This window comes from Nerophis lumbriciformis, linkage group LG11 (genome assembly GCF_033978685.3).
Source record: "Nerophis lumbriciformis linkage group LG11, RoL_Nlum_v2.1, whole genome shotgun sequence".
Classification (NCBI taxonomy): domain Eukaryota; kingdom Metazoa; phylum Chordata; class Actinopteri; order Syngnathiformes; family Syngnathidae; genus Nerophis; species Nerophis lumbriciformis.
Genome location: NC_084558.2, coordinates 855,001 through 880,000, shown reverse-complemented (window position 1 = coordinate 880,000; position 25,000 = coordinate 855,001). Strand labels below are relative to the sequence as shown.

The window sequence follows — 25,000 nt, the reverse complement described above, 5'->3', positions numbered from 1 at the left end:
GCTCTCACTTTCATGCCGACCGATGGGATGTTCATATATTCCCATTTAGAATAAATTAGAACCCTCACCCAGGTAAAAAAAAAAAAAAGGGTGGCCGCAAACGACTAAAATGCAAACTAAGTTTAATGTCAAAGTTGACAAACTTCTCAGTTTATGACCAAAACCTTCGACTATCTAAGTAAAAGGCATGAGTTATAATCTAGAGTTAACTTTTAACGACTCAGAAGTGATGCCGCAGCTGCATAAGCTCGTTACCTCTGTTATCATGGCGCTACTAAAAGTTGTCCCACGGTGTTAGCGCTTGTATTAACAATAATGCTAATACTGTACTTGATTAATATTTATATCATGAGATGTAAATGGGGTATTGTTGGTGGTTTTTGGATGGTTTTTTCGAGGACTTTATGGTTGGAATTGATGACTCCAATTAGCTTACTTGTTAGCCACCTTGTACTTGCCATATATTACACATTAGAATGCAGGATACAAAAAACAAAAACATATGTGCTCTTGTCTTACATAGGGATTGTGAATGATAGGCAAAATTCCCCCCAAAAAGTGCATTTCTCTCTTAACCCTTGTGTGGTGTTCGGGTCTGTGGGACCCGTTTTCATTTTTTATTAAAAGAAAAATTATACAATTAATTAATTTTTCAAACTGACTTTGGCTCATTTTCTGTGAAAAACATATATCAGAATACAAATTTAATGACCACACCGCCTACACATTTCTATTACATACAAGATGTCCGGGTCCACTGGACCCGGGGCTAATAGAAGTGTGGAAATTGATGTTCTGTGTACCACACACACACACACACACACACACACACACACACACACACACACACACACACACACACACACACACACACACACACACACACACAGCAGGCCTAGACAGGAGAAGGACAGAGTGTAGGTACACAGACCATCAGAGGGTCAAATGTGCGAGAAAATGAGAGCAGACAGTGTTGACAAACAATGTTGCAACCTTGTGTGGGAACCGCAGGTGCAGAAACACAAAAGAAGAATCCATGTGGGATGCAGAAACTGGCAGAGAAATTTTCCGTGCAACGTTCATATTGTTGTTACTCAGCCAGCGTTTGTGGGTCTGATGGACCCGTTGCATTTTGTGGCTTTTAATGCCTCACAATCAAACACTTTTATGTTAAAATACTGAACAGATGTTTATTGGGGTATGGTAAACATCTGTTCAGTATTTTAACATAAAAGTGTTTGATTGTGGGTCTGATGGACCCGTTGCATTTCGTGGCTTTTAATGCCTCACAATCAAACACTTTTATGTTAAAATACTGAACATATGTTTATTGGGGTATTTTACTTGGATAGTCAAATGTTTTGGTCATAAACTGAGAAGTTTGTCAACTTTGACATTAAACTTAGTTTGCATTTTAGTCGTTTGCGGCCACCCTTTTTTTTTTTTTTTTTTTTTTTTACCTGGGTGAGGGTTCTATATTATTCTAAATGGGAAGATATGAACATCCCATCGGTCGGCATGAAAGTGAGAGCAGACATTGTACAATGAGCAATTGTTTCATTATGTTCGTAGTTTGTATTTCTTGTTTCTGGATATGCTTATAACTCACCTTCTAAAACTTGTAGCTCATCCTCCTTATATTCAGGCTCAAAAATAAAAGGTTCTGGATCGTTATTTGTCAGAAAGTAGTCATTGTTGGCATGGTTATCATTATCAGCTCACTGTTAAATGTAAATTAAACCATTTGAAATGTAAACAATTTGAATTTAAACAGAAGTACCACAAATTAGTACCTTTGAGTACAAGTATCGATTCACAGGTACCGAGAATTGGCACTTTTATGTTAAATTAAACAATTTGAAATGTAAACAATTTGAATTTAAACAGAAGTACCACAAATTAGTACCTTTGAGTACAAGTATCGATTCACAGGTACCGAGAATTGATACTGAACAGATGTTTATTGGGGTATGTAAACATCTGTTCAGTATTTTTAACATAAAAGTGTTTGATTGTGAGGCATTAAAAGCCACAAAATGCAACGGGTCCATCAGACCCACAAACGCTGGCAGAGTAACAACAATATGAACATTACACAAGGGTTAAGTACCAAATTCGGTACCCATCTTTAGTTTTTCCACACAGTAGACAATGAGAAGTATGGCCATGTGAAACAGCTGGCACTTACAACTTTATTTGGTCCCATGGTGGCTTATTGTGCAGCACAGAAACTGAGTCAATAGTGTGAGGGATTCTTTGTTTGGGCACTCAATTCAGTGGAATAATAAGCAGGTACAGGTAAAAGCCAGTAAATTAGAATATTTTGAAAAACGTGATTTATTTCAGTAACTGCATTCAAAAGGTGTAACTTGTACATTATATTTATTCATTGCACACAGACTGATGCATTCAAATGTTTATTTCATTTAATTTTGATGATTTGAAGTGGCAACAAATGAAAATCCAAAATTCCGTGTGTCACAAAATTAGAATATTACTTAAGGCTAATACAAAAAAGGGATTTTTAGAAATGTTGGCCAACTGAAAAGTATGAAAATGAAAAATATGAGCATGTACAATACTCAATACTTGGTTGGAGCTCCTTTTGCCTCAATTACTGCGTTAATGCGGCGTGGCATGGAGTCGATGAGTTTCTGGCACTGCTCAGGTGTTATGAGAGCCCAGGTTGCTCTGATAGAGGCCTTCAACTCTTCTGCGTTTTTGGGTCTGGCATTCTGCATCTTCCTTTTCACAATACCCCACAGATTTTCTATGGGGCTAAGGTCAGAGGAGTTGGCGGGCCAATTTAGAACAGAAATACCATGGTCCGTAAACCAGGCACGGGTAGATTTTGCGCTGTGTGCAGGCGCCAAGTCCTGTTGGAACTTGAAATCTCCATCTCCATAGAGCAGGTCAGCAGCAGGAAGCATGAAGTGCTCTAAAACTTGCTGGTAGACGGCTGCGTTGACCCTAGATCTCAGGAAACAGAGTGGACCGACACCAGCAGATGACATGGCACCCCAAACCATCACTGATGGTGGAAACTTTACACTAGACTTCAGGCAATGTGGATCCTGTGCCTCTCCTGTCTTCCTCCAGACTCTGGGACCTCGATTTCCAAAGGAAATGCAAAATTTGCATGGTTGGGTGATGGTTTGGGGTGCCATGTCATCTGCTGGTGTCGGTCCACTCTGTTTCCTGAGATCCAGGGTCAACGCAGCCGTCTACCAGCAAGTTTTAGAGCACTTCATGCTTCCTGCTGCTGACCTGCTCTATGGAGATGGAGATTTCAAGTTCCAACAGGACTTGGCGCCTGCACACAGCGCAAAATCTACCCGTGCCTGGTTTACGGACCATGGTATTTCTGTTCTAAATTGGCCCGCCAACTCCCCTGACCTTAGCCCCATAGAAAATCTGTGGGGTATTGTGAAAAGGAAGATGCAGAATGCCAGACCCAAAAACGCAGAAGAGTTGAAGGCCACTATCAGAGCAACCTGGGCTCTCATAACACCTGAGCAGTGCCAGAAACTCATCGACTCCATGCCACGCCGCATTAACGCAGTAATTGAGGCAAAAGGAGCTCCAACCAAGTATTGAGTATTGTACATGCTCATATTTTTCATTTTCATACTTTTCAGTTGGCCAACATTTCTAAAAATCCCTTTTTTGTATTAGCCTTAAGTAATATTCTATTTTTGTGACACACGGAATTTTGGATTTTCATTTGTTGCCACTTCAAATCATCAAAATTAAATGAAATAAACATTTGAATGCATCAGTCTGTGTGCAATGAATAAATATAATGTACAAGTTACACCTTTTGAATGCAATTACTGAAATAAATCAAATTTTTCAAAATATTCTAATTTACTGGCTTTTACCTGTATACGGCCTAGTTTGTTATGCGCAATGTTTTCGTCAAGACAGTGAGCATAAAACCAGGGCAAGACTTTGGCGTAAATGTTCATCAGACACCGATTCAAAGGAAAAATGGCACGTATGAAAACCGAGGTACCCTTCTATAAAACTAACGTAATAAACATGTAATATAGAAGACGAGAACCAACCCTTATGACAGGGAAGTAGGAGATGGTGGCCACGCTGGATGCTTGGCTTAGTCTGTCCTGCTCGTCCATCCTGCGGAGGACACATCACATGTAACCGCTACAAATGAATCAAAAACACTCAAATGGAGCATGCACAGTACGTGTGGTTGACACCATGCTGCTGGCGTGAACATGAGACCTTACCACAACCTCTGCAGTGTGGGATCATTCCCACGCTCAACCGTCCCAAAGCTTCCGAACACACCGACCACATTCCCATATGGCTTTTTTTTTTTTTTTTTTTTTTTACTCCCAGGTCATTTGGACTTGGTGTCCCGCTCACCCGCTTGCAGCTAAACTCTCCTACTATTCTATTCTGGGTGGTCAAGCATCGCCGCTATATGACCAGAAGTGACAGGTGACAGCTGCATGCTCCTGCTGGTGGCTGGGAGTGTGTGAAAAACAATCTGACAGTAGAGAGTAGGGAATGGCCGGCATGGGACGCAGGACTCGGAATGTGTCCCAAAGTGCAGGAATGCAGCCTGCAGACTGTTTGGGACAGAAGTCCCAAATCCATTTGGTGTCGGAGACAAATGTGTGGAGGGTGGACGGAGTTCAACTTCTACAAAAATTTCAACACATTTGTTTCTGTCGTCACGTGCAAGCTTGATTTAGCCGCCCTGCACAAGCTCCATTTCCCGGAATTCCCTTCTCCTGGTACCTTTAACTCACTCATTAAAAAATAAATAAATACAAATAAGTTGCCACATATTTTTACACTTAATTTCAAAAATATTTCGGTAGCACTTTAGTATGGGGAACACATATTCACCATTAATTAGTTGCTTATTAACATGCAAATTAGCAGAGGTGGGACCAAGTCATTGTTTTGCAAGTCACAAGTAAGTCTCAAGTCTTTGCCCTCAAGTCCGAGTCAAGTCCCGAGTCAAGACAGGCAAGCCCCGAGTCAAGTCCAAAGTCAAGACTGGAAAGTCTCAAGTCAAGTCCTAAGTCCTGCATTTTGAGTTTCGAGTCCTTTCAAGTCCTTTTAACCACAGACTAATATATTAACACAGATTGTGTATGCTTTTCAAACGCTGTATTTATTTATTAAAACAAGTGCATTTTAAATTGCAGGAAAGAAAATTGTGCTGACATTGCACTTTATAATAGCACTATTAACCAGTCATTTTAAACATTAACTCATTCCTTTACAGAACAAACACATTGAAAAATAAAGTGCAAATGTACTTATTTGTACAAAAGTGTTAACATTGAAAAAACATGACATATACGTGAACATAACAAAAAAGTTGTACTTTTTATATGTCAGGGCCCTATGCTGCATTGCATTTGCAAAAGACCAAATTAGCCAAGAGTCTGTCAGTCATTTGTGCACGATGGGGGCGTAGTATGATGCCACCATGGCTGAAAACTCGCTCCACTGGAGCACTGGAGGCAGGCACTGCCAAGACTCTCATGGCCACTCGGAACAGTGAAGGAAGAGTCTTCATGTTCAATGCCCAGAACAAAAGGGGGAGAGAGTTTTTTTGGGTTGGTGCACTACTTGTAAGTGTATCTTGTGTTTTTTATGTTGATTTAATTTAAAAAATATATATATATATTTCTTGTGCGGCCCGATACCAATCGATCCACGGACCAGTACCGGGCCGCGGCCCGGTGGTTGGGGACCACTGAGGTAAACAACCAACAGTATGTCAGAAAGCTAGCTAAAACGGTACACATATTCATAATATAGTATACATTTTAACTGACCTTTATTTTACTATTTTTGTCTTTTTTTTAGGTGGCTAAAATACGCGGTGATATATTGACTAACGTAACCCTGCTTAAAAAAATCACTGAACAAAAAGTATGAATAAGGTAGTGAACTGCAACAGATTCCCGTGTTTGCAATAACGTTATAACGTTAGCAGTGAGTTTACAGCCTCACTGATTTAACTACACAGCAAATAAAAGTCACGTTACTTAGCCAATAAACGTTATCTTACATTCAAAACTTACCGTTCTTTGTGCAACTTCAAATGCCAGACGAAGTTGGAAGTTGTTGCCTCTCCATCAGTAATTTTCGAACCGCATGTGTTGCATACTGCAAACCGTTTTGTGTTGACCACCTCGTAATTTTTATACCCAAACGAAAGTATTTTAGGCATCATTTTTTGTTCACTGGCGTGTGGTTTGGACATGTCTTCTTCGTTGGTTGTCCTGCAATTTGATTGGATGAATGCTGTGTGATGAAAACAAAGTAGATCTAATTTGATTGGCTGTTGTACTGACAGCACACCAGCTGACACACGCAACGCTGATAGACAAGTACACAATGAAAAATACGGAGCGCTCCCGAATAACTTTTTCATCTTTGGGTTTTGGGGAAAGTAGCAAGTCATGTCAAGTCATGTCAATTCAAAAGGCTCAAGTCCAAGTGAAGTCACAAGTCATTGATGTTAAAGTCTAAGTCGAGTTGCAAGTCTTTTTACATTTTGTCAAGTCGAGTCTAAAGTCATCAAATTCATGACTCGAGTCTGACTCGAGTCCAAGTCATGTGACTCGAGTCCACACCTCTGCAAATTAGTAACATATTGGCTCTTAATTAGTCATTATTAAGTATGTATTAATGCCTTATTCTGCATGGCCTTATTATACAACCAGTAAGCCATTAACTAAGAGTCTTCCCTCAATAACCTCAGAATTATTGCTTATTAGCCCTAACCCTAACCCTTATATATGTTCCCCTAGTGTCCAAAAAACTCTAAATTAAGTATTTATTACTTTAATAAGCAAATAATTAATGGTGAATATGTTCCCCATACTAAAGTGTTACCGATTTTTCTTATAAAATGGTAAAAATAGATCAAAATTAAGGGTTCCATTATGTTATTTCTTATTTGAATACCAATTTTAAATGAGCCTCTAGAGCAGGGGTGTCATACTCAAATACAGAGAGGGCCAAAATTTAAAACTGAACAAAGCCGCGGGCCAAGGTTGAACAAATGAACCTTTTAATAGGGACCCAAACAAGTTTTGCATTGAATATTGAACAAGCAAGGCTTATATAACTTTATAGTGACATGCAAAATCGAGTTTCAAAAAATAATAATAATAATTAAAAAATATCAATGGCATATCAAATAAAATGTAAATAAAAATTGAATGCCTCTTTTTTATGTGCAGCCTTCTGAGGTAAATATCAAAATAAACTTTTTCCACAGGCTAATAATACATTTGAAAATAAAAAAACAATAATGAAAATACACCCCCCTAACACCAAACCTCCCTCCCACACACACACCTTGTAGCGTCCCGGAAGAGTTAGTGCTGCAAAGGGTTCTGGGTATTTGTTCTGTTGTGTTTATGTTGTGTTACGGTGCGGATGTTCTCCCGATATGTGTTTGTCATTCTTGTTTGGTGTGGATTCACTGTGCGGCGCATGTTTGTAACAGTGTTAAAGTTTTTTATTCGGCCACCCTCAGTGTAACCTGTATCGCTGTTGATGAAGTATGTGTTGCATTCATTAGTGTGTGCATGCAGAAGCCGCACGAGCTGGCTGTCTGGCTGGCTGGCTGGCTGAAGTTCGGAAGACTCCCGGGAGGGTTGGTGGTGGTGGCGGGCCAGCTGTAGTGTTAATTTGATATCGCCTCAAGGGCCAAGTGAAATTACAAGGCGGGCCAGAGTTTGACACAGCAGGGGTGTCAAACTCATTTTAGATCGGGGGCCACATGGAGAAAAATCTACTCCCGAGTGGGCCGGACTGGTGAAATCACGGCACGATAACTTAAAAATAAAGACAACTTCAGATTGTTTTCTTTGTTTAAAAATAGAACAAGCACATTCTGAAATTGTACAAATCATAATGTTTTTTTGTTGTTGTTTTTTTACACTTACATGTCGTGCGGTATAGCTCGGTTGGTAGAGTGGCCGTGCCAGCAACTTAAGGGTTCCAGGTTCGATCCCCGCTTCCCCCATCCTAGTCACTGCCGTTGTGTCCTTGGGCAAGACACTTTACCCACCTGCTCCCAGTGCCACCCACACTGGTTTAAATGTAACTTAGATATTGGGTTTCACTATGTAAAGCGCTTTGAGTCACTAGAGAAAATCGCTATATAAAAATATAAAATATAATATAATAAGTATTCTATCTTTATTTGTTGCTATTTATATTTTCTGAATAAATTATGTGATCATGTTCATCAGTCAACTCATTGGTGTTCATTTTCAATCTATCAAGATAAAAAGAACAAATTAAAATCAAATAACGGATATTATTTATGTAGTTTGATCATTTTCCTCGACTGTTGTACTAACATGTGGTTTATGTTATATACAGGTAAAAGCCAGTAAATTAGAATATTTTGAAAAACTTGATTTATTTCAGTAATTGCATTCAAAAGGTGTAACTTGTACATTATATTTATTCATTGCACACAGACTGATGCATTCAAATGTTTATTTCATTAAATTTTGATGATTTGAAGTGGCAACAAATGAAAATCCAAAATTCCGTGTGTCACAAAATTAGAATATTACTTAAGGCTAATACAAAAAAGGGATTTTTAGAAATGTTGGCCAACTGAAAAGTATGAAAATGAAAAATATGAGCATGTACAATACTCAATACTCGGTTGGAGCTCCTTTTGCCTCAATTACTGCGTTAATGCGGCGTGGCATGGAGTCGATGAGTTTCTGGCACTGCTCAGGTGTTATGAGAGCCCAGGTTGCTCTGATAGTGGCCTTCAACTCTTCTGCGTTTTTGGGTCTGGCATTCTGCATCTTCCTTTTCACAATACCCCACAGATTTTCTATGGGGCTAAGGTCAGGGGAGTTGGCGGGCCAATTTAGAACAGAAATACCATGGTCCGTAAACCAGGCACGGGTAGATTTTGCGCTGTGTGCAGGCGCCAAGTCCTGTTGGAACTTGAAATCTCCATCTCCATAGAGCAGGTCAGCAGCAGGAAGCATGAAGTGCTCTAAAACTTGCTGGTAGACGGCTGCGTTGACCCTGGATCTCAGGAAACAGAGTGGACCGACACCAGCAGATGACATGGCACCCCAAACCATCACTGATGGTGGAAACTTTACACTAGACTTCAGGCAACGTGGATCCTGTGCCTCTCCTGTCTTCCTCCAGACTCTGGGACCTCGATTTCCAAAGGAAATGCAAAATTTGCATGGTTGGGTGATGGTTTGGGGTGCCATGTCATCTGCTGGTGTCGGTCCACTCTGTTTCCTGAGATCCAGGGTCAACGCAGCCGTCGACCAGCAAGTTTTAGAGCACTTCATGCTTCCTGCTGCTGACCTGCTCTATGGAGATGGAGATGTCAAGTTCCAACAGGACTTGGCGCCTGCACACAGCGCAAAATCTACCCGTGCCTGGTTTACAGAACATGGTATTTCTGTTCTAAATTGGCCCGCCAACTCCCCTGACCTTAGCCCCATAGAAAATCTGTGGGGTATTGTGAAAAGGAAGATGCAGAATGCCAGACCCAAAAACGCAGAAGAGTTGAAGGCCACTATCAGAGCAACCTGGGCTCTCATAACACCTGAGCAGTGCCAGAAACTCATCGACTCCATGCCACGCCGCATTAACGCAGTAATTGAGGCAAAAGGAGCTCCAACCAAGTATTGAGAATATGCTCATATTTTTCATTTTCATACTTTTCAGTTGGCCAACATTTCTAAAAATCCCTTTTTTGTATTAGCCTTAAGTAATATTCTAATTTTGTGACACACGGAATTTTGGATTTTCATTTGTTGCCACTTCAAATCATCAAAATTAAATGAAATAAACATTTGAATGCATCAGTCTGTGTGCAATGAATAAATATAATGTACAAGTTACACCTTTTGAATGCAAATTACTGAAATAAATCAAGTTTATCAAAATATTCTAATTTACTGGCTTTTACCTGTATATGTAGCATCATCTACAAAGATACAAAGAATTGCTATAGCGACATCCAGTGGACACATTTAGAACAGCTGTTTCTTTCATTCAAAAATTTTAGGTACATTTTTATACTTAGCAAACTCATCCCGTGGGCCGGTTAAAACCTGTTAGCGGGCCTGATCCGGCCCTCGGCCCGTACGTTTGACACCTCTGCTCTAGAGGTCCCTTAATTATATTTCATTGACTTCAGAGCCTAATTCTGGAAAACTAACCATACTAGTAATACTTTTCCCTGATTTGGGGTATTTTCATTTTAGAGGCTACCACAGCGAGTCATTTCCATGATTGGCTTTGGCGGATACCCTCCTTGCTCTAATGCAACCCATTGTCGGGAATCGAACCAATGCTAAAAGCAAGTAGTTATTACTAGAGATGTCCGATAATGGCTTTTTTGCCGATATTCGGATATTGTCCAACTCTTAATTTCCGATTCCGATATCAACCGATACCGATATATACAGTCGTGGAACTAACACATTATTATGCCTAATTTTGTTGTGATGCCCCGCTGGATGCATTAAACAATTCCAAAATAAATCAACTCAAGTTATGGAAAAAAATGCCAACATGGCACTGCCATATTTATTATTGAAGTCACAAAGTGCATTATTTTTGTTTTAACATGCCTCTAAACAGCAGCTTGAAATTTGGGACATGCTCTCCCTGAGAGAGCATGAGGAGGTTGAGGTGGGCGGGGTTGAAGTGGGGGGTATGGGGTAGCGGGGGTGTATATTGTAGCGTCCCGGAAGAGTTAGTGCTGCAAGGGGTTCTGGGTATTTGTTCTGTTGTGTTTATGTTGTGTTACGGTGCGGATGTTCTCCCGAAATGTGTTTGTCATTCTTGTTTGGTGTGGGTTCACAGTGTGGCGCATATTTGTAACAGTGTTAAAGTTGTTTATACGGCCACCCTCAGTGTGACCTGTATGGCTGTTGACTAAGTATGCGTGGCATTCACTTGTGTGTGTGAAAAGCCGTAGATATTACGTGACTGGGCCGGCACGCAAAGGCAGTGCCTTTAAGGTTTATTGGCGCTCTGTACTTCTCCCTATGTCCGTGTACACAGCGGCGTTTTAAAAAGTCATACATTTTACTTTTTGAAACCGATACCAATAATTTTGAAACCGATACCGATAATTGCCGATATTACATTTTAAAAGCATTTATCGGCCAATAATATCGTCAGTCCGATATTATCGGACATCCCTAGTTATTACTGTACTGTAAAGCCTATTCATAGTGCTTATCTGCACTTTTGACCCCCTTTGAACAGCAGATGAAAAAGAAGATCAAGTGATGAGAAAGATGTGATTGTTAACCTCCGCTGGCAGAATACAAACCACAATTCCCTTTTTGGTGAGTCACGGACTAAAAGGACCAAAACAATCACGTCTTTGTCCCATCACAGACGGCGCAAACAATCACATAACTTCCAGGACGATATGTGGGTGCTGCTGGATGCTTAATGAGTGAAGAGGAGGAGAGTGGGGAGAGAGGCTTGAAATGCAAAAGAGGGATGATGATGATGATGATGGTGGTGATGGAGAGGAGGACAAACGTTGAGTGTGTGAGCGCCACACAGAGTGAGCTTTGTGGAGTTGGACACATTTGCATGTCTCCTACACGCTTGCACAGATATTTACAGTCACTCGCCGAGGAAAAAATGTGCAAGATACTGAAAACCAGGCTTTAAAAAGTAATCAAATCATGCTCTAACTGGTGTAAAAGTAGTAAAATAGTATAGAATGTCTTAATGAAATTAAACAATGGATGTCCGCTAACTTCTTGCAACTCAACGCCAAGAAAACGGAAATGCTGATTATCGGTCCTGCTAAACACCGACATTTATTTAATAATACCACCTTAACATTTGACAACCAAACAATTACACAAGGCGAATCAGTAAAGAATCTGGGTATTATCTTCGACCCAACTCTCTCCTTTGAATCACACATTAAGAGTGTTACTAAAAGGGCCTTCTTTCATCTCCGTGATATCGCTAAAATTCGTTCTATTTTATCCACTAGCGACGCTGAGATCATTATTCATGCGTTCGTTACGTCTCGTCTCGACTACTGTAACGTATTATTTTCGGGGCTCCCTATGTCTAGCATTAAAAAATTACAGTTGGTACAAAATGCGGCTGCTAGACTTTTGACAAGAACAAGAAAGTTTGATCATATTACGCCTATACTGGCTCACCTGCACTGGCTTCCTGTGCACTTAAGATGTGACTTTAAGGTTTTACTACTTACGTATAAAATACTACACGGCCTAGCTCCGTCCTATCTTGTCGATTGCATTGTACCATATGTCCCGGCAAGAAATCTGCGTTCAAAGAACTCCGGCTTATTAGTGATTCCCAGAGCCCAAAAAAAGTCTGCGGGCTATAGAGCGTTTTCTATTCGGGCTCCAGTACTATGGAATGCCCTCCCGGTAACAATTAGAGATGCTACCTCAGTAGAAGCATTTAAGTCCCATCTTAAAACTCATTTGTATACTCTAGCCTTTAAATAGCCCCCCTGTTAGACCAGTTGATCTGCCGTTTCTTTTCTTTTCTCCTCTGCTCCCCTTTTCCTTGAGGGGGGGGGGGGGGGGGGCACAGGTCCGGTGGCCATGGATGAAGTGCTGGCTGTCCAGAGTCGGGACCCGGGGTGGACCGCTCGCCTGTGCATCGGCTGGGAACATCTCTACGCTGCTGACCCGTCTCCGCTCGGGATGGTGTCCTGCTGGCCCCACTATGGACTGGACTCTTACTATTATGTTGGATCCACTATGGACTGGACTCTCACAATATTATGTCAGACCCACTCGACATCCATTGCTTTCGGTCTCCCCTAGAGGGGGGGGTTACCCACATATGCGGTCCTCTCCAAGGTTTCTCATAGTCATTCACATCGACGTCCCACTGGGGTGAGTTTTTCCTTGCCCGTATGTGGGCTTTGTACCGAGGATGTCGTTGTGGCTTGTGCAGCCCTTTGAGACACTTGTGATTTAGGGCTATATAAATAAAGATTGATTGATTGATTGATAGAATGATGTCATACCTGAATAACCGTGACCGCCTGCCTTCGAGCTCCATCCCCTCCTTGGGCTGGATGTCCAAAAAAAAAGACTGCAAGTCCAACCTCTCAGTTCCTTCTCTCTGCGTCTGCTACACCTGTGTGTTCATCTATGCTGCAACACTGCACTCTCTGTCAGACCCTTCCTCATGTCCCCTCCCTACTTCTTCCTCTCTTTCTTCTTCATCCCTCCCAACGTGCTCGGCATGTACAGCCTCTTTTGTCTTTTGCTGAGTGTGGGTTTGTGACTTAGGAATGTATGGAGGGAGAGAAAAAAACAAAACAGCTGTTCTGTCAATACTCTCTTCTAGAGTTTTGCATGCTTGGATGGAGTTTTTCCATATTGGAGAAGCCAGCAATATTGGGTATTATTATGCTTTTTTAACACTCTTACTTGTAATATAGTGGAGTATATTTTTAAATTTGATCACTGTGGATTAAATTTGATGAATCTCAATTTATAGTATTCATTTTTAAAAGTATAAACATTGTGTTGTGACGGGAATTTATTTGCACTTAACATGTTTATTAAGCATGTTCATGTTAACAAACATCGGGACAACCCTAACTTTCGTAATATCTTGCACTCTTCCACCCTTCTTGATTTCCTCTCGAGAAAATCCTTTTCACAGTTTGAACAGTTCGTACAGCCGAAAACCCCGCAAAACTAGGTAATTTTTTTGATTTTTTAAATGGCGCCTAGTACCCAGAGAGGCCCCTAATGATGATGAAATTATAATACAGAAAAAATAATGACACTGTGTTGGGGGCCCTGTAAAGATTATTTTCATGGGACCCAAAATCCCTAGCAGCGCCCCTGATATATATATATATATATATATATATATATATATATATATATATATATATATATATATATATATATATATATACAGTCAAGAAAATAAGTATTTGAACACCCTGCTATTTTGCAAGTTCTCCCACTTAGAAATCATGGAGGGGTCTGAAATTTTCACGGTAGGTGCATGTCCACTGTATGAGAGATAACCTAAAAAGAAAAATTCAGAAATCACAATCTATGATTTTTTAACAATTTATTCGTGTGATACAGCTGAAAATAAGTATTTGAACACCTGTCTATCAGCTAGAATTCTGACCCTCAAAGACCTGTTAGTCCACCTTTAAAAGTCCTCCTCCACTCCACTGTATTATCCTGAATCAGATGCACCTGTGTGAGGTCGTTACCTGCATAAAGACACCTGTCCACCCCATACAATCAGTAAGACCCAAACATTCAGCATGGCTAAGACCAAAAAGCTGTCCAAAGACACCAGAGACAAAATTGTACAACTCCACAAGGATGGAAAGGGCTACGGAGAAATTGCCAAGCAGCTTGGTGAAAAAAGGTCCACTGTTGGAGCAATCATTAGAAAATGGAAGAAGCTAAACATGACGGTCAATCTCAATCGGAGTGGAGCCTCATGCAAGATATCACCTCGTGGGGTCTCAATGATGCTAAGAAAGGTGAGGAATCAGCCTAAGACTACACGGCAGGACTTGGTCAATGACCTGAAAAGAGCTGGGACCACTGTTTCCATGGTCACTGTTGGTAATACACTAAAACGTCATGGTTTGAAATCATGCATGGCACGGAAGGTTCCCCTGCTTGAACCAGTACATGTTAAGGCCCGTCTTAAGTTTGCCAATGACCATTTGGATGATCCAGAGGAGTCATGGGAGAAAGTTTTGTGGACAGATGAGACCAAAATTGACCTTTTTGGTCATAATTCCACTATGCGTGTTTGGAGGAAGAAGAATGATGCGTAGCATCCCAAGAACACCATCCCTACTGTGAAGCATGGGGGTGGTAGCATCATGCTTTGGGGGTGTTTTTCTGCTCATGGGACAGGACGACTGTACTGTATTAAGGAGAGGATGACTGCAGCCATATATTGTGAGATTTTGGCCAAAAACCTCCTTCCCTCAGTCAGATCATTGAAGATGAGTCCTGGCTGGATCTTCCAACATGACAATGACCCAAAGCACACAGCCAGGAAAACCAAGAAGTGGCTTTGTAAGAACCATATCAAGGTTCTGGAGTGGCCTAGCCAGTCTCCAGACCTAAATCCAATTGAAAATCTTTGGAGGGAGCTGAACGTCTGTGTTACTCAGCGACAGTCCAGAAACCTGACTGATCTAGAGAAGATCTGTGTGGAGGAGTAGGCCAAAATCCTTCCTGCAGTCTGTGCAAACCTGGTGAAGAACTACAGGAAACGTTTGACCTCTGTAATTGCAAACAAAGGCTACACTACCAAATATTAATGTTGGTGTTCAAATACTTGTTTTCAGCTGTATCACACAAATAAATTGTTAAAAAATCATAGATTGTGATTTCCGGATTTTTCTTTTTAGGTTATCTCTCTATATATGGACATGCACATACCATGAAAATTTCAGACCCCTCCATGATTTCTAAGTGGGAGAACTTGCAAAATAGCAGGGTGTTCAAATACTTATTTTCTTGACTGTATATATATATATATATATGTATATATATATATATATATATATATATATATATATATATATATATATATATATGTAAAAGAAATATATATTTATAGCTAGAATTCACTGAAAGTCAAGTATTTCTTATATATATATATATATATATATATATATATATGTATATATATATATATATATATATATATATATATATAAAATAAAACAAATGGCTTTTCGATAAGCCATTTTTTATTTATTTATTTATTACAACCGTTTTGTCCTACTAATTTTGGCGGTCCTTGAACTCACCATAGTTTGTTTACATGTATAACTTTCTCCGACTTTCTAGGACGTGTTTTATGCCACTTCTTTTTCTGTCTCATTTTGTCCACCAAACTTTTTAACGTTGTGCATGAATGCACAAAGGTGAGTTTTGTTGATGTTATTGACTTGGGTGGAGTGCTAATCAGACATATTTGGTCACTGCATGACTGCAAGCTAATCGATGCTAACATGCTATTTAGGCTAGCTATATGTACATATTGCATCATTATGCCTCGTTTGTAGCTATATTTGAGGTCATTTAGTTTCCTTTAAGTCATCTTAATTCAATTTATATCTCATGACACACTATCTGTATGTAATATGGCTTTTAATTTTTTGCGGCTCCAGACAGATTTGTTTTTGTATTTTTGGTCTAATATGGCTCCTTCAACATTTTGGGTTGCCGACCCCTGACCTAGTATATACAATAATACAAACCAAGTCTGTAGGGATTTTTAATGTCCAGCAGATGTCAGTATTTAGTGACACAGTATCAATACAGTTTTGCAATGTGTCGAAACGCTTCATGACGCCTCATCAACCCATCACTATAAGACGTATAATAAAAAGGCGAAAAACGTACCCGGACCTGGCGGTCAAGCAACGCATGTGACGTGGAAGGACAGGGAACAATAACCAGCAAGGCACAGCTGTCCGTGCCAGTAGTCCATGGACTAATTAGCTGCAGGTGAGCCTCGAAGGTCCGCCCCTCGCCGAGGAAGAATAAACTGAAAAAAAAGGCAAAACAGGAAAAATGCACGCACAAAATAAAAGGGAAGGCAGAAGAACAATAAAACACAACAGACGGTACGATGCCTACTGCTAAGTGTTTATGTCGGTGCGGAACCTGGACGTGCATCACGTGCAACACAGGTGTCAAAATATGGTACAGAGGGGAATTTGTTGGGTAACTATACAATTCACTCAGTACCCAACCCAATCTGTACAATGGACCTTTTGCAAGTTTTAGACAGCAGCATCGGACATTTTACAGAAAAGGGATTTTCAGTTCAGTTTCAGTTTATTTCATAATGCATACGATACAATGTAATGCATCACAGTTGTTTCATTACAGCACGTCCGAAAAGGAGTAGGAAGAAGCTGAGCTTATTTAATTCTACCCCTTTTCTATAGCAATTTATATCCTATTTCCTTGTTCTCTCTAACAGAACAGTTAACAAATGAATAATAAACAGATAATATGCCATAGTAAGTAAACAAATTAAATACATAAATATTCTTTGTCTCAATAAAAAAAAAAAAAGGTTCAAGATATTTATCATAATTATTGTTCTGCGTACTTTGTGAACACTTGTAATTTGAACAGTCTCTTAAAGTGAATCATATTGGTGCTTTGTTTGATTTATTTAATTAATCCATTCCATAATTTAATTCCACATACAGATATACTAAAGGTTTTAAGTGTTGTACGAGCATACAAATGTTTTAAATTAAATTTTCCTCTAAGGTTATATTTCTCCTCTTTTGTTGAGAAGAATTGTTGTACATTCTTGGGTAGCAGGTTATAGTTTGCTTTGTACATCATTTTAGCTGTTTGCAAATGCACCAAATCGTTAAATTTCAATATTTTTGATTCAATAAATAAAGGGTTTGTATGTTCTCTATATCAATCAATCAATCAATCAATCAATCTTTATTTATATAGCCCTAAATCACAAGTGTCTCAAACGACACCCTCGGTACAAAGCCCACATAAGGGCAAGGAAAAACTCACCCCAGTGGGACGTCGATGTGAATGACTATGAGAAACCATGGAGAGGACCGCATATGTGGGTAACCCCCCCCCCCCCCCCCCCCCCCCCCCTCTAGGGGAGACCGAAAGCAATGGATGTCGAGTGGGTCTGACATAATATTGTGAGAGTCCAGTCCATAGTGGATCCAACATAATAGTAAGAGTCCAGTCCATAGTGGGGCCAGCAGGACACCATCCCGAGCGGAGACGGGTCAGCAGCGCAGAGATGTTCCCAGCCGATGCACAGGCGAGCGGTCCACCCCGGGTCCCGACTCTGGACAGCCAGCACTTCATCCATGGCCACCGGACCTGTGCCCCCCCCCCCTCAAGGAAAAGGGGAGCAGAGGAGAAAAGAAAAGAAACGGCAGATCAACTGGTCCAACAGGGGGGCTATTTAAAGGCTAGAGTATACAAATGAGTTTTAAGATGGGACTTAAATGCTTCTACTGAGGTAGCATCTCTAATTGTTACCGGGAGGGCATTCCATAGTACTGGAGCCCGAATAGAAAACGCTCTATAGCCCGCAGACTTTTTTTGGGCTCTGGGAATCACTAATAAGCCGGAGTTCTTTGAACGCAGATTTCTTGCCGGGACATATGGTACAATGCAATCGACAAGATAGGACGGAGCTAGACCGTGTAGTATTTTATACGTAAGTAGTAAAACCTTAAAGTCACATCTTAAGTGCACAGGAAGCCAGTGCAGGTGAGCCAGTATAGGCGTAATATGATCAAACTTTCTTGTTCTTGTCAAAAGTCTAGCAGCCGCATTTTGTACCAACTGTAATTTTTTAATGCTAGACATAGGGAGACCCGAAAATAATACGTTACAGTAGTCGAGACGAGACGTAACGAACGCATGAATATCCAACATTATGTATTATTTTAACTGATCTTTTTTATAACACAGTTAGTGAATGAAGTGCACATTTGTAGTTGCTTCCCCATATTTCTACACAATAACTCAGATATGGTTACACTAGCGAGCAGTAGAGAATACGAAGTGATTTTTGGTCCAGAACATTCATTATTGACGTGTTTCTTGCTACTTTATGTTGTATATTTTTTTACGGTCTAGCTCCGTCCTATCTTGTCGATTGCATTGTACCATATGTCCTGGCAAGAAATCTGCGTTCAAAGAACTCCGGCTTATTAGTGATTCCCAGAGCCCAAAAAAAGTCTGCGGGCTATAGAGCGTTTTCTATTCGGGCTCCAGTACTATGGAATGCCCTCCCGGTAACAATTAGAGATGCTACCTCAGTAGAAGCATTTAAGTCCCATCTTAAAACTCATTTGTATACTCTAGCCTTTAAATAGCCCCCCTGTTAGACCAGTTGATCTGCCGTTTCTTTTCTTTTCTCCTCTGCTCCCCTTTTCCTTGAGGGGGGGGGGGGGGGGGGGGGGCACAGGTCCGGTGGCCATGGATGAAGTGCTGGCTGTCCAGAGTCGGGACCCGGGGTGGACCGCTCGCCTGTGCATCGGCTGGGAACATCTCTACGCTGCTGACCCGTCTCCGCTCGGGATGGTGTCCTGCTGGCCCCACTATGGACTGGACTCTTACTATTATGTTGGATCCACTATGGACTGGACTCTCACAATATTATGTCAGACCCACTCGACATCCATTGCTTTCGGTCTCCCCTAGAGGGGGGGGGGGGGGGGGGGGGGGTTACCCACATATGCGGTCCTCTCCAAGGTTTCTCATAGTCATTCACATCGACGTCCCACTGGGGTGAGTTTTTCCTTGCCCGTATGTGGGCTTTGTACCGAGGATGTCGTTGTGGCTTGTGCAGCCCTTTGAGACACTTGTGATTTAGGGCTATATAAATAAAGATTGATTGATTGATTGATTGATACATGAGGTTTCCAATTCATTTCAATATCATCTATTATTTAACCCAAAAATGTGTTTTCTTTTACCCTTTCAATGTCTACTCCGTCTATTTGTATTTGTGTTTGACTTTCTCTTCTACTGTTACCAAATAGCATTATTTCATTCCAAGTTCAACTTAATACAGAATGTTTTTAGTCTATACAGTTAGATTATTTAATGAACAAGGAACATTTTTTTCCCTTTGTTTGACATAATAAATGCTACTATTGAATTTCCCTTTAGTCAGTTTAGTTTGATTTCAAAAGGTGTGAAAAGGAAATATGACTCTCAAATTGAGTTGTTTGAGTCTCAGGAGAGCTGCCATCATTGTAGTACAGGAGGAGGCTGTCCAAGGCATTTCAAGTGCTGAGATAAGTTGAAGCTAAGGCTAAATTTAGGGTGCTACGCTGTGGGCTTTGAGCAACAATAGTCCACCATCTTCCCGCGTGAACAAGCCCCAAACATAGTTATCATGCCGTCTTATAATTAGTGTCTCACATGTCCTGAACATTTGCTTTTTGACCAGACAGGTTACGACCTCAGAGGGGCCGCCTTGTCCCTTTCTCACAGGGGTCTGGGGGGCAGTCTCCAGATATTTATGGTCTAGTTAACGTACCGCACAATCAGCTCTGTGGACTGACAGCTGCATCACTGAACCACTTGTGATGCACTTTATAACAAGAACAAGTGCAAGGCTGGTGGGAAATGTAGTTCTTTTTCTTTGGATGTACCGTATTTTTCGGACTATAAGTCGCAGTTTTTTTCATAGTTTGGCCGGGCTCCAGTGCAACTTATATATGTTTTTTTCCTTCTTTATTATGCATTTTCGGCAGGTGCGACTTATACTCTGGTGCGACTTATACTCCGAAAAATACGGTATGTCTCAATGTACAGTAGGATACATTGTTGATGTCCCTAGCTGTGCCTTTCCTGTTTCAAATCTTAAAAAAAAACCAACATTTTCGTACAACTTTGGCATCAGGTCTCATTGATTAATTGATAGTTAAGAATTCTGCCGGTTGAAGCAACTGAGTGCATTACTGGGCTGTAACCAGCAGAGGCGCTGTTGTCACAACTCTACAGAAGTACAGAACCCGAAACCAGTGAAGTTGGCACGTTGTGTAAATAGCAGAGGTGGGACCAAGTCATTGTTTTGCAAGTCACAAGTAAGTCTCAAGTCTTTGCCCTCAAGTCCGAGTCAAGTCCCGAGTCAAGACAGGCAAGCCCCGAGTCAAGTCCAAAGTCAAGACTGGAAAGTCTCAAGTCAAGTCCTAAGTCCTGCATTTTGAGTTTCGAGTCCTTTCAAGTCCTTTTAACCACAGACTAATATATTAACACAGATTGTGTATGCTTTTCAAACGCTGTATTTATTTATTAAAACAAGTGCATTTTAAATTGCAGGAAAGAAAATTGTGCTGACATTGCACTTTATAATAGCACTATTAACCAGTCATTTTAAACATTAACTCATTCCTTTACAGAACAAACACATTGAAAAATAAAGTGCAAATGTACTTATTTGTACAAAAGTGTTAACATTGAAAAAACATGACATATACGTGAACATAACAAAAAAGTTGTACTTTTTATATGTCAGGGCCCTATGCTGCATTGCATTTGCAAAAGACCAAATTAGCCAAGAGTCTGTCAGTCATTTGTGCACGATGGGGGCGTAGTATGATGCCACCATGGCTGAAAACTCGCTCCACTGGAGCACTGGAGGCAGGCACTGCCAAGACTCTCATGGCCACTCGGAACAGTGAAGGAAGAGTCTTCATGTTCAATGCCCAGAACAAAAGGGGGGAGAGAGTTGTTTTGGGTTGGTGCACTACTTGTAAGTGTATCTTGTGTTTTTTATGTTGATTTAATTAAAAAAAGAAAAGAAAAAAAAAATATTTCTTGTGCGGCCCGATACCAATCGATCCACGGACCAGTACCGGGCCGCGGCCCGGTGGTTGGGGACCACTGAGGTAAACAACCAACAGTATGTCAGAAAGCTAGCTAAAACGGTACACATATTCATAATATAGTATACATTTTAACTGACCTTTATTTGACTATTTTTGTCTTTTTTTAGGTGGCTAAAATACGCGGTGCTGCTGACCGCCGTCTAACGTTACGTGTGATATATTGACTAACGTAACCCTGCTTGAAAAAAATCACTGAACAAAAAGTATGAATAAGGCAGTGAACTGCAACAGATTCCCGTGTTTGCAATAACGTTATAACGTTAGCAGTGAGTGCCTCACTGATTTAACTACACTGCAAATAAAAGTCACGTTACTTAGCCAATAAACGTTATCTTTCATTCAAAACTTACCGTTCTTTGTGCAACTTCAAATGCCGGACGAAGTTGGAAGTTGTTGCCTCTCCATCAGTAATTTTCGAACCGCATGTGTTGCATACTGCAAACCGTTTTGTGTTGACCACCTCGTAATTTTTATACCCAAACAAAGTTATTTTAGGTATCATTTTTTGTTCACTGGCGTGTGGTTTGGACATGTCTTCTTTGTTGGTTGTCCTGCAATTTGATTGGATGAATGCTGTGTGATGAAAACAAAGTAGATCTAATTTGATTGGCTGTTGTACTGAGAGCACACCAGCTGACACACGCAACGCTGATAGACAAGTACACAATGAAAAATACGGAGCGCTCCCGAATAACTTTTTCATCTTTGGGTTTTGGGGAAAGTAGCAAGTCATGTCAAGTCATGTCAATTCAAAAGGCTCAAGTCCAAGTGAAGTCACAAGTCATTGATGTTAAAGTCTAAGTCGAGTTGCAAGTCTTTTTACATTTTGTCAAGTCGAGTCTAAAGTCATCAAATTCATGACTCGAGTCTGACTCGAGTCCAAGTCATGTGACTCGAGTCCACACCTCTGGTAAATAGTAAATAAAAACAGAACCCCTGCCCCGTCCTTGTTTGTGAATGACTGAGCATTTCATGGAAGCTGCTTTTATATCCAATCATGGCACCCACCTGTTCCCAATTAGCCTGTTCACCTGTGGGATGTTCCAAATAAGTGTTTGATGAGCATTCCTCAACTTTCTCTGTCATTTTTGCCACTTGTGACAGCTTTTTTGAAACATGTTGCAGGCGTCAAATTCCAAATGAGCTAATATTTTTCAAAAGATAACGTTTTCCAGTTCGAACATTAAGTATCTTTGCAGTCTCCATCCATCCATCCATTTTCTACTGCTTTTCCCTTCCGGGGTCGCAGTCTATTAAATTGAATATAGGTTGAAAAGGATTTGCAAATCAGTAAGGGACAAGCGGTACAACATTAATAGATGGATGTATTCTGTTTTTGTTTACGATTTACACAATGTGCCAACTTCACTGGTTTTGGGTTTTGTACAGAGTGTCCCCTGTTGCGCCAACGCATTTTAAATGTTTGTTAAACAGTTTTGTTTTTTTCAGGTAAAACTATCTCCATTTCACTGCATTTTATGCCATTTAACCCTAATCTAAAAATATTTAAAAATTTAACAGATACTTGATTAATTTGTTTAAATGTTTCTCATTGTAAATTACTTTTTTGTTTATTTATTTAAAAAACAGTATACACAAATTGAGTTCAAAATCAGAATGTCACTATTAAATCATATTTATTAAGTGTACTTTGTTTTACTGTTAACCATGCAGTGAAATGTAATCTGTTTGGATGTTTGAATGTATTTAAATGTTTAAAAAAAAATAAAAAAAAATAAATAAATATATATATATATATATATATATATATATATATATATATATATATATATATATATATATATATATATACAGGTAAAAGCCAGTAAATTAGAATATTTTGAAAAACTTGATTTATTTCAGTAATTGCATTCAAAAGGTGTAACTTGTACATTATATTTATTCATTGCACACAGACTGATGCATTCAAATGTTTATTTCATTTAATTTTGATGATTTGAAGTGGCAACAAATGAAAATCCAAAATTCCGTGTGTCACAAAATTAGAATATTACTTAAGGCTAATACAAAAAAGGGATTTTTAGAAATGTTGGCCAACTGAAAAGTATGAAAATGAAAAATATGAGCATGTACAATACTCAATACTTGGTTGGAGCTCCTTTTGCCTCAATTACTGCGTTAATGCGGCGTGGCATGGAGTCGATGAGTTTCTGGCACTGCTCAGGTGTTATGAGAGCCCAGGTTGCTCTGATAGTGGCCTTCAACTCTTCTGCGTTTTTGGGTCTGGCATTCTGCATCTTCCTTTTCACAATACCCCACAGATTTTCTATGGGGCTAAGGTCAGGGGAGTTGGCGGGCCAATTTAGAACAGAAATACCATGGTCCGTAAACCAGGCACGGGTAGATTTTGCGCTGTGTGCAGGCGCCAAGTCCTGTTGGAACTTGAAATCTCCATCTCCATAGAGCAGGTCAGCAGCAGGAAGCATGAAGTGCTCTAAAACTTGCTGGTAGACGACTGCGTTGACCCTGGATCTCAGGAAACAGAGTGGACCGACACCAGCAGATGACATGGCACCCCAAACCATCACCCAACCATGCAAATTTTGCATTTCCTTTGGAAATCGAGGTCCCAGAGTCTGGAGGAAGACAGGAGAGGCACAGGATCCACGTTGCCTGAAGTCTAGTGTAAAGTTTCCACCATCAGTGATGGTTTGGGGTGCCATGTCATCTGCTGGTGTCGGTCCACTCTGTTTCCTGAGATCCAGGGTCAACGCAGCCGTCTACCAGCAAGTTTTAGAGCACTTCATGCTTCCTGCTGCTGACCTGCTCTATGGAGATGGAGATTTCAAGTTCCAACAGGACTTGGCGCCTGCACACAGCGCAAAATCTACCCGTGCCTGGTTTACGGACCATGGTATTTCTGTTCTAAATTGGCCCGCCAACTCCCCTGACCTTAGCCCCATAGAAAATCTGTGGGGTATTGTGAAAAGGAAGATGCAGAATGCCAGACCCAAAAACGCAGAAGAGTTGAAGGCCACTATCAGAGCAACCTGGGCTCTCATAACACCTGAGCAGTGCCAGAAACTCATCGACTCCATGCCACGCCGCATTAACGCAGTAATTGAGGCAAAAGGAGCTCCAACCAAGTATTGAGTATTGTACATGCTCATATTTTTCATTTTCATACTTTTCAGTTGGCCAACATTTCTAAAAATCCCTTTTTTGTATTAGCCTTAAGTAATATTCTAATTTTGTGACACACGGAATTTTGGATTTTCATTTGTTGCCACTTCAAATCATCAAAATTAAATGAAATAAACATTTGAATGCATCAGTCTGTGTGCAATGAATAAATATAATGTACAAGTTACACCTTTTGAATGCAATTACTGAAATAAATCAAGTTTTTCAAAATATTCTAATTTACTGGCTTTTACCTGTATATATATATATATATATATATAATTTTTTAAATATGTAAATACATTCAAACATCAAACATTATATATATATATATATATATATATATATATATATATATATATATATATATATATGTATATATATATATATATATATATA

The 25,000-nt window shown here is 40.1% G+C and overlaps 2 protein-coding genes across 3 annotated transcripts in view; one reads left to right on the top strand and one right to left on the bottom strand.

Annotated features, from left to right (window-relative positions):
* plekha4 (pleckstrin homology domain containing A4) overlaps window positions 1-13,084 on the bottom strand; it is a 56,543-nt gene extending 43,459 nt beyond the window's left edge. Inside the window, exons 1-2 of the mRNA XM_061967695.1 lie at window positions 13,055-13,084; window positions 4,068-4,137 (exon numbers count right to left, since the gene is read on the bottom strand). Coding sequence (XP_061823679.1) covers window positions 4,068-4,136 — 69 coding nt within the window. The 5' untranslated portion in view covers window position 4,137; window positions 13,055-13,084. The remainder of the gene's footprint in view (window positions 1-4,067; window positions 4,138-13,054) is intronic.
* LOC133610933 (stonustoxin subunit beta-like) overlaps window positions 1-25,000 on the top strand; it is a 460,649-nt gene that overhangs the window by 366,877 nt on the left and 68,772 nt on the right. The window lies entirely within an intron of this gene.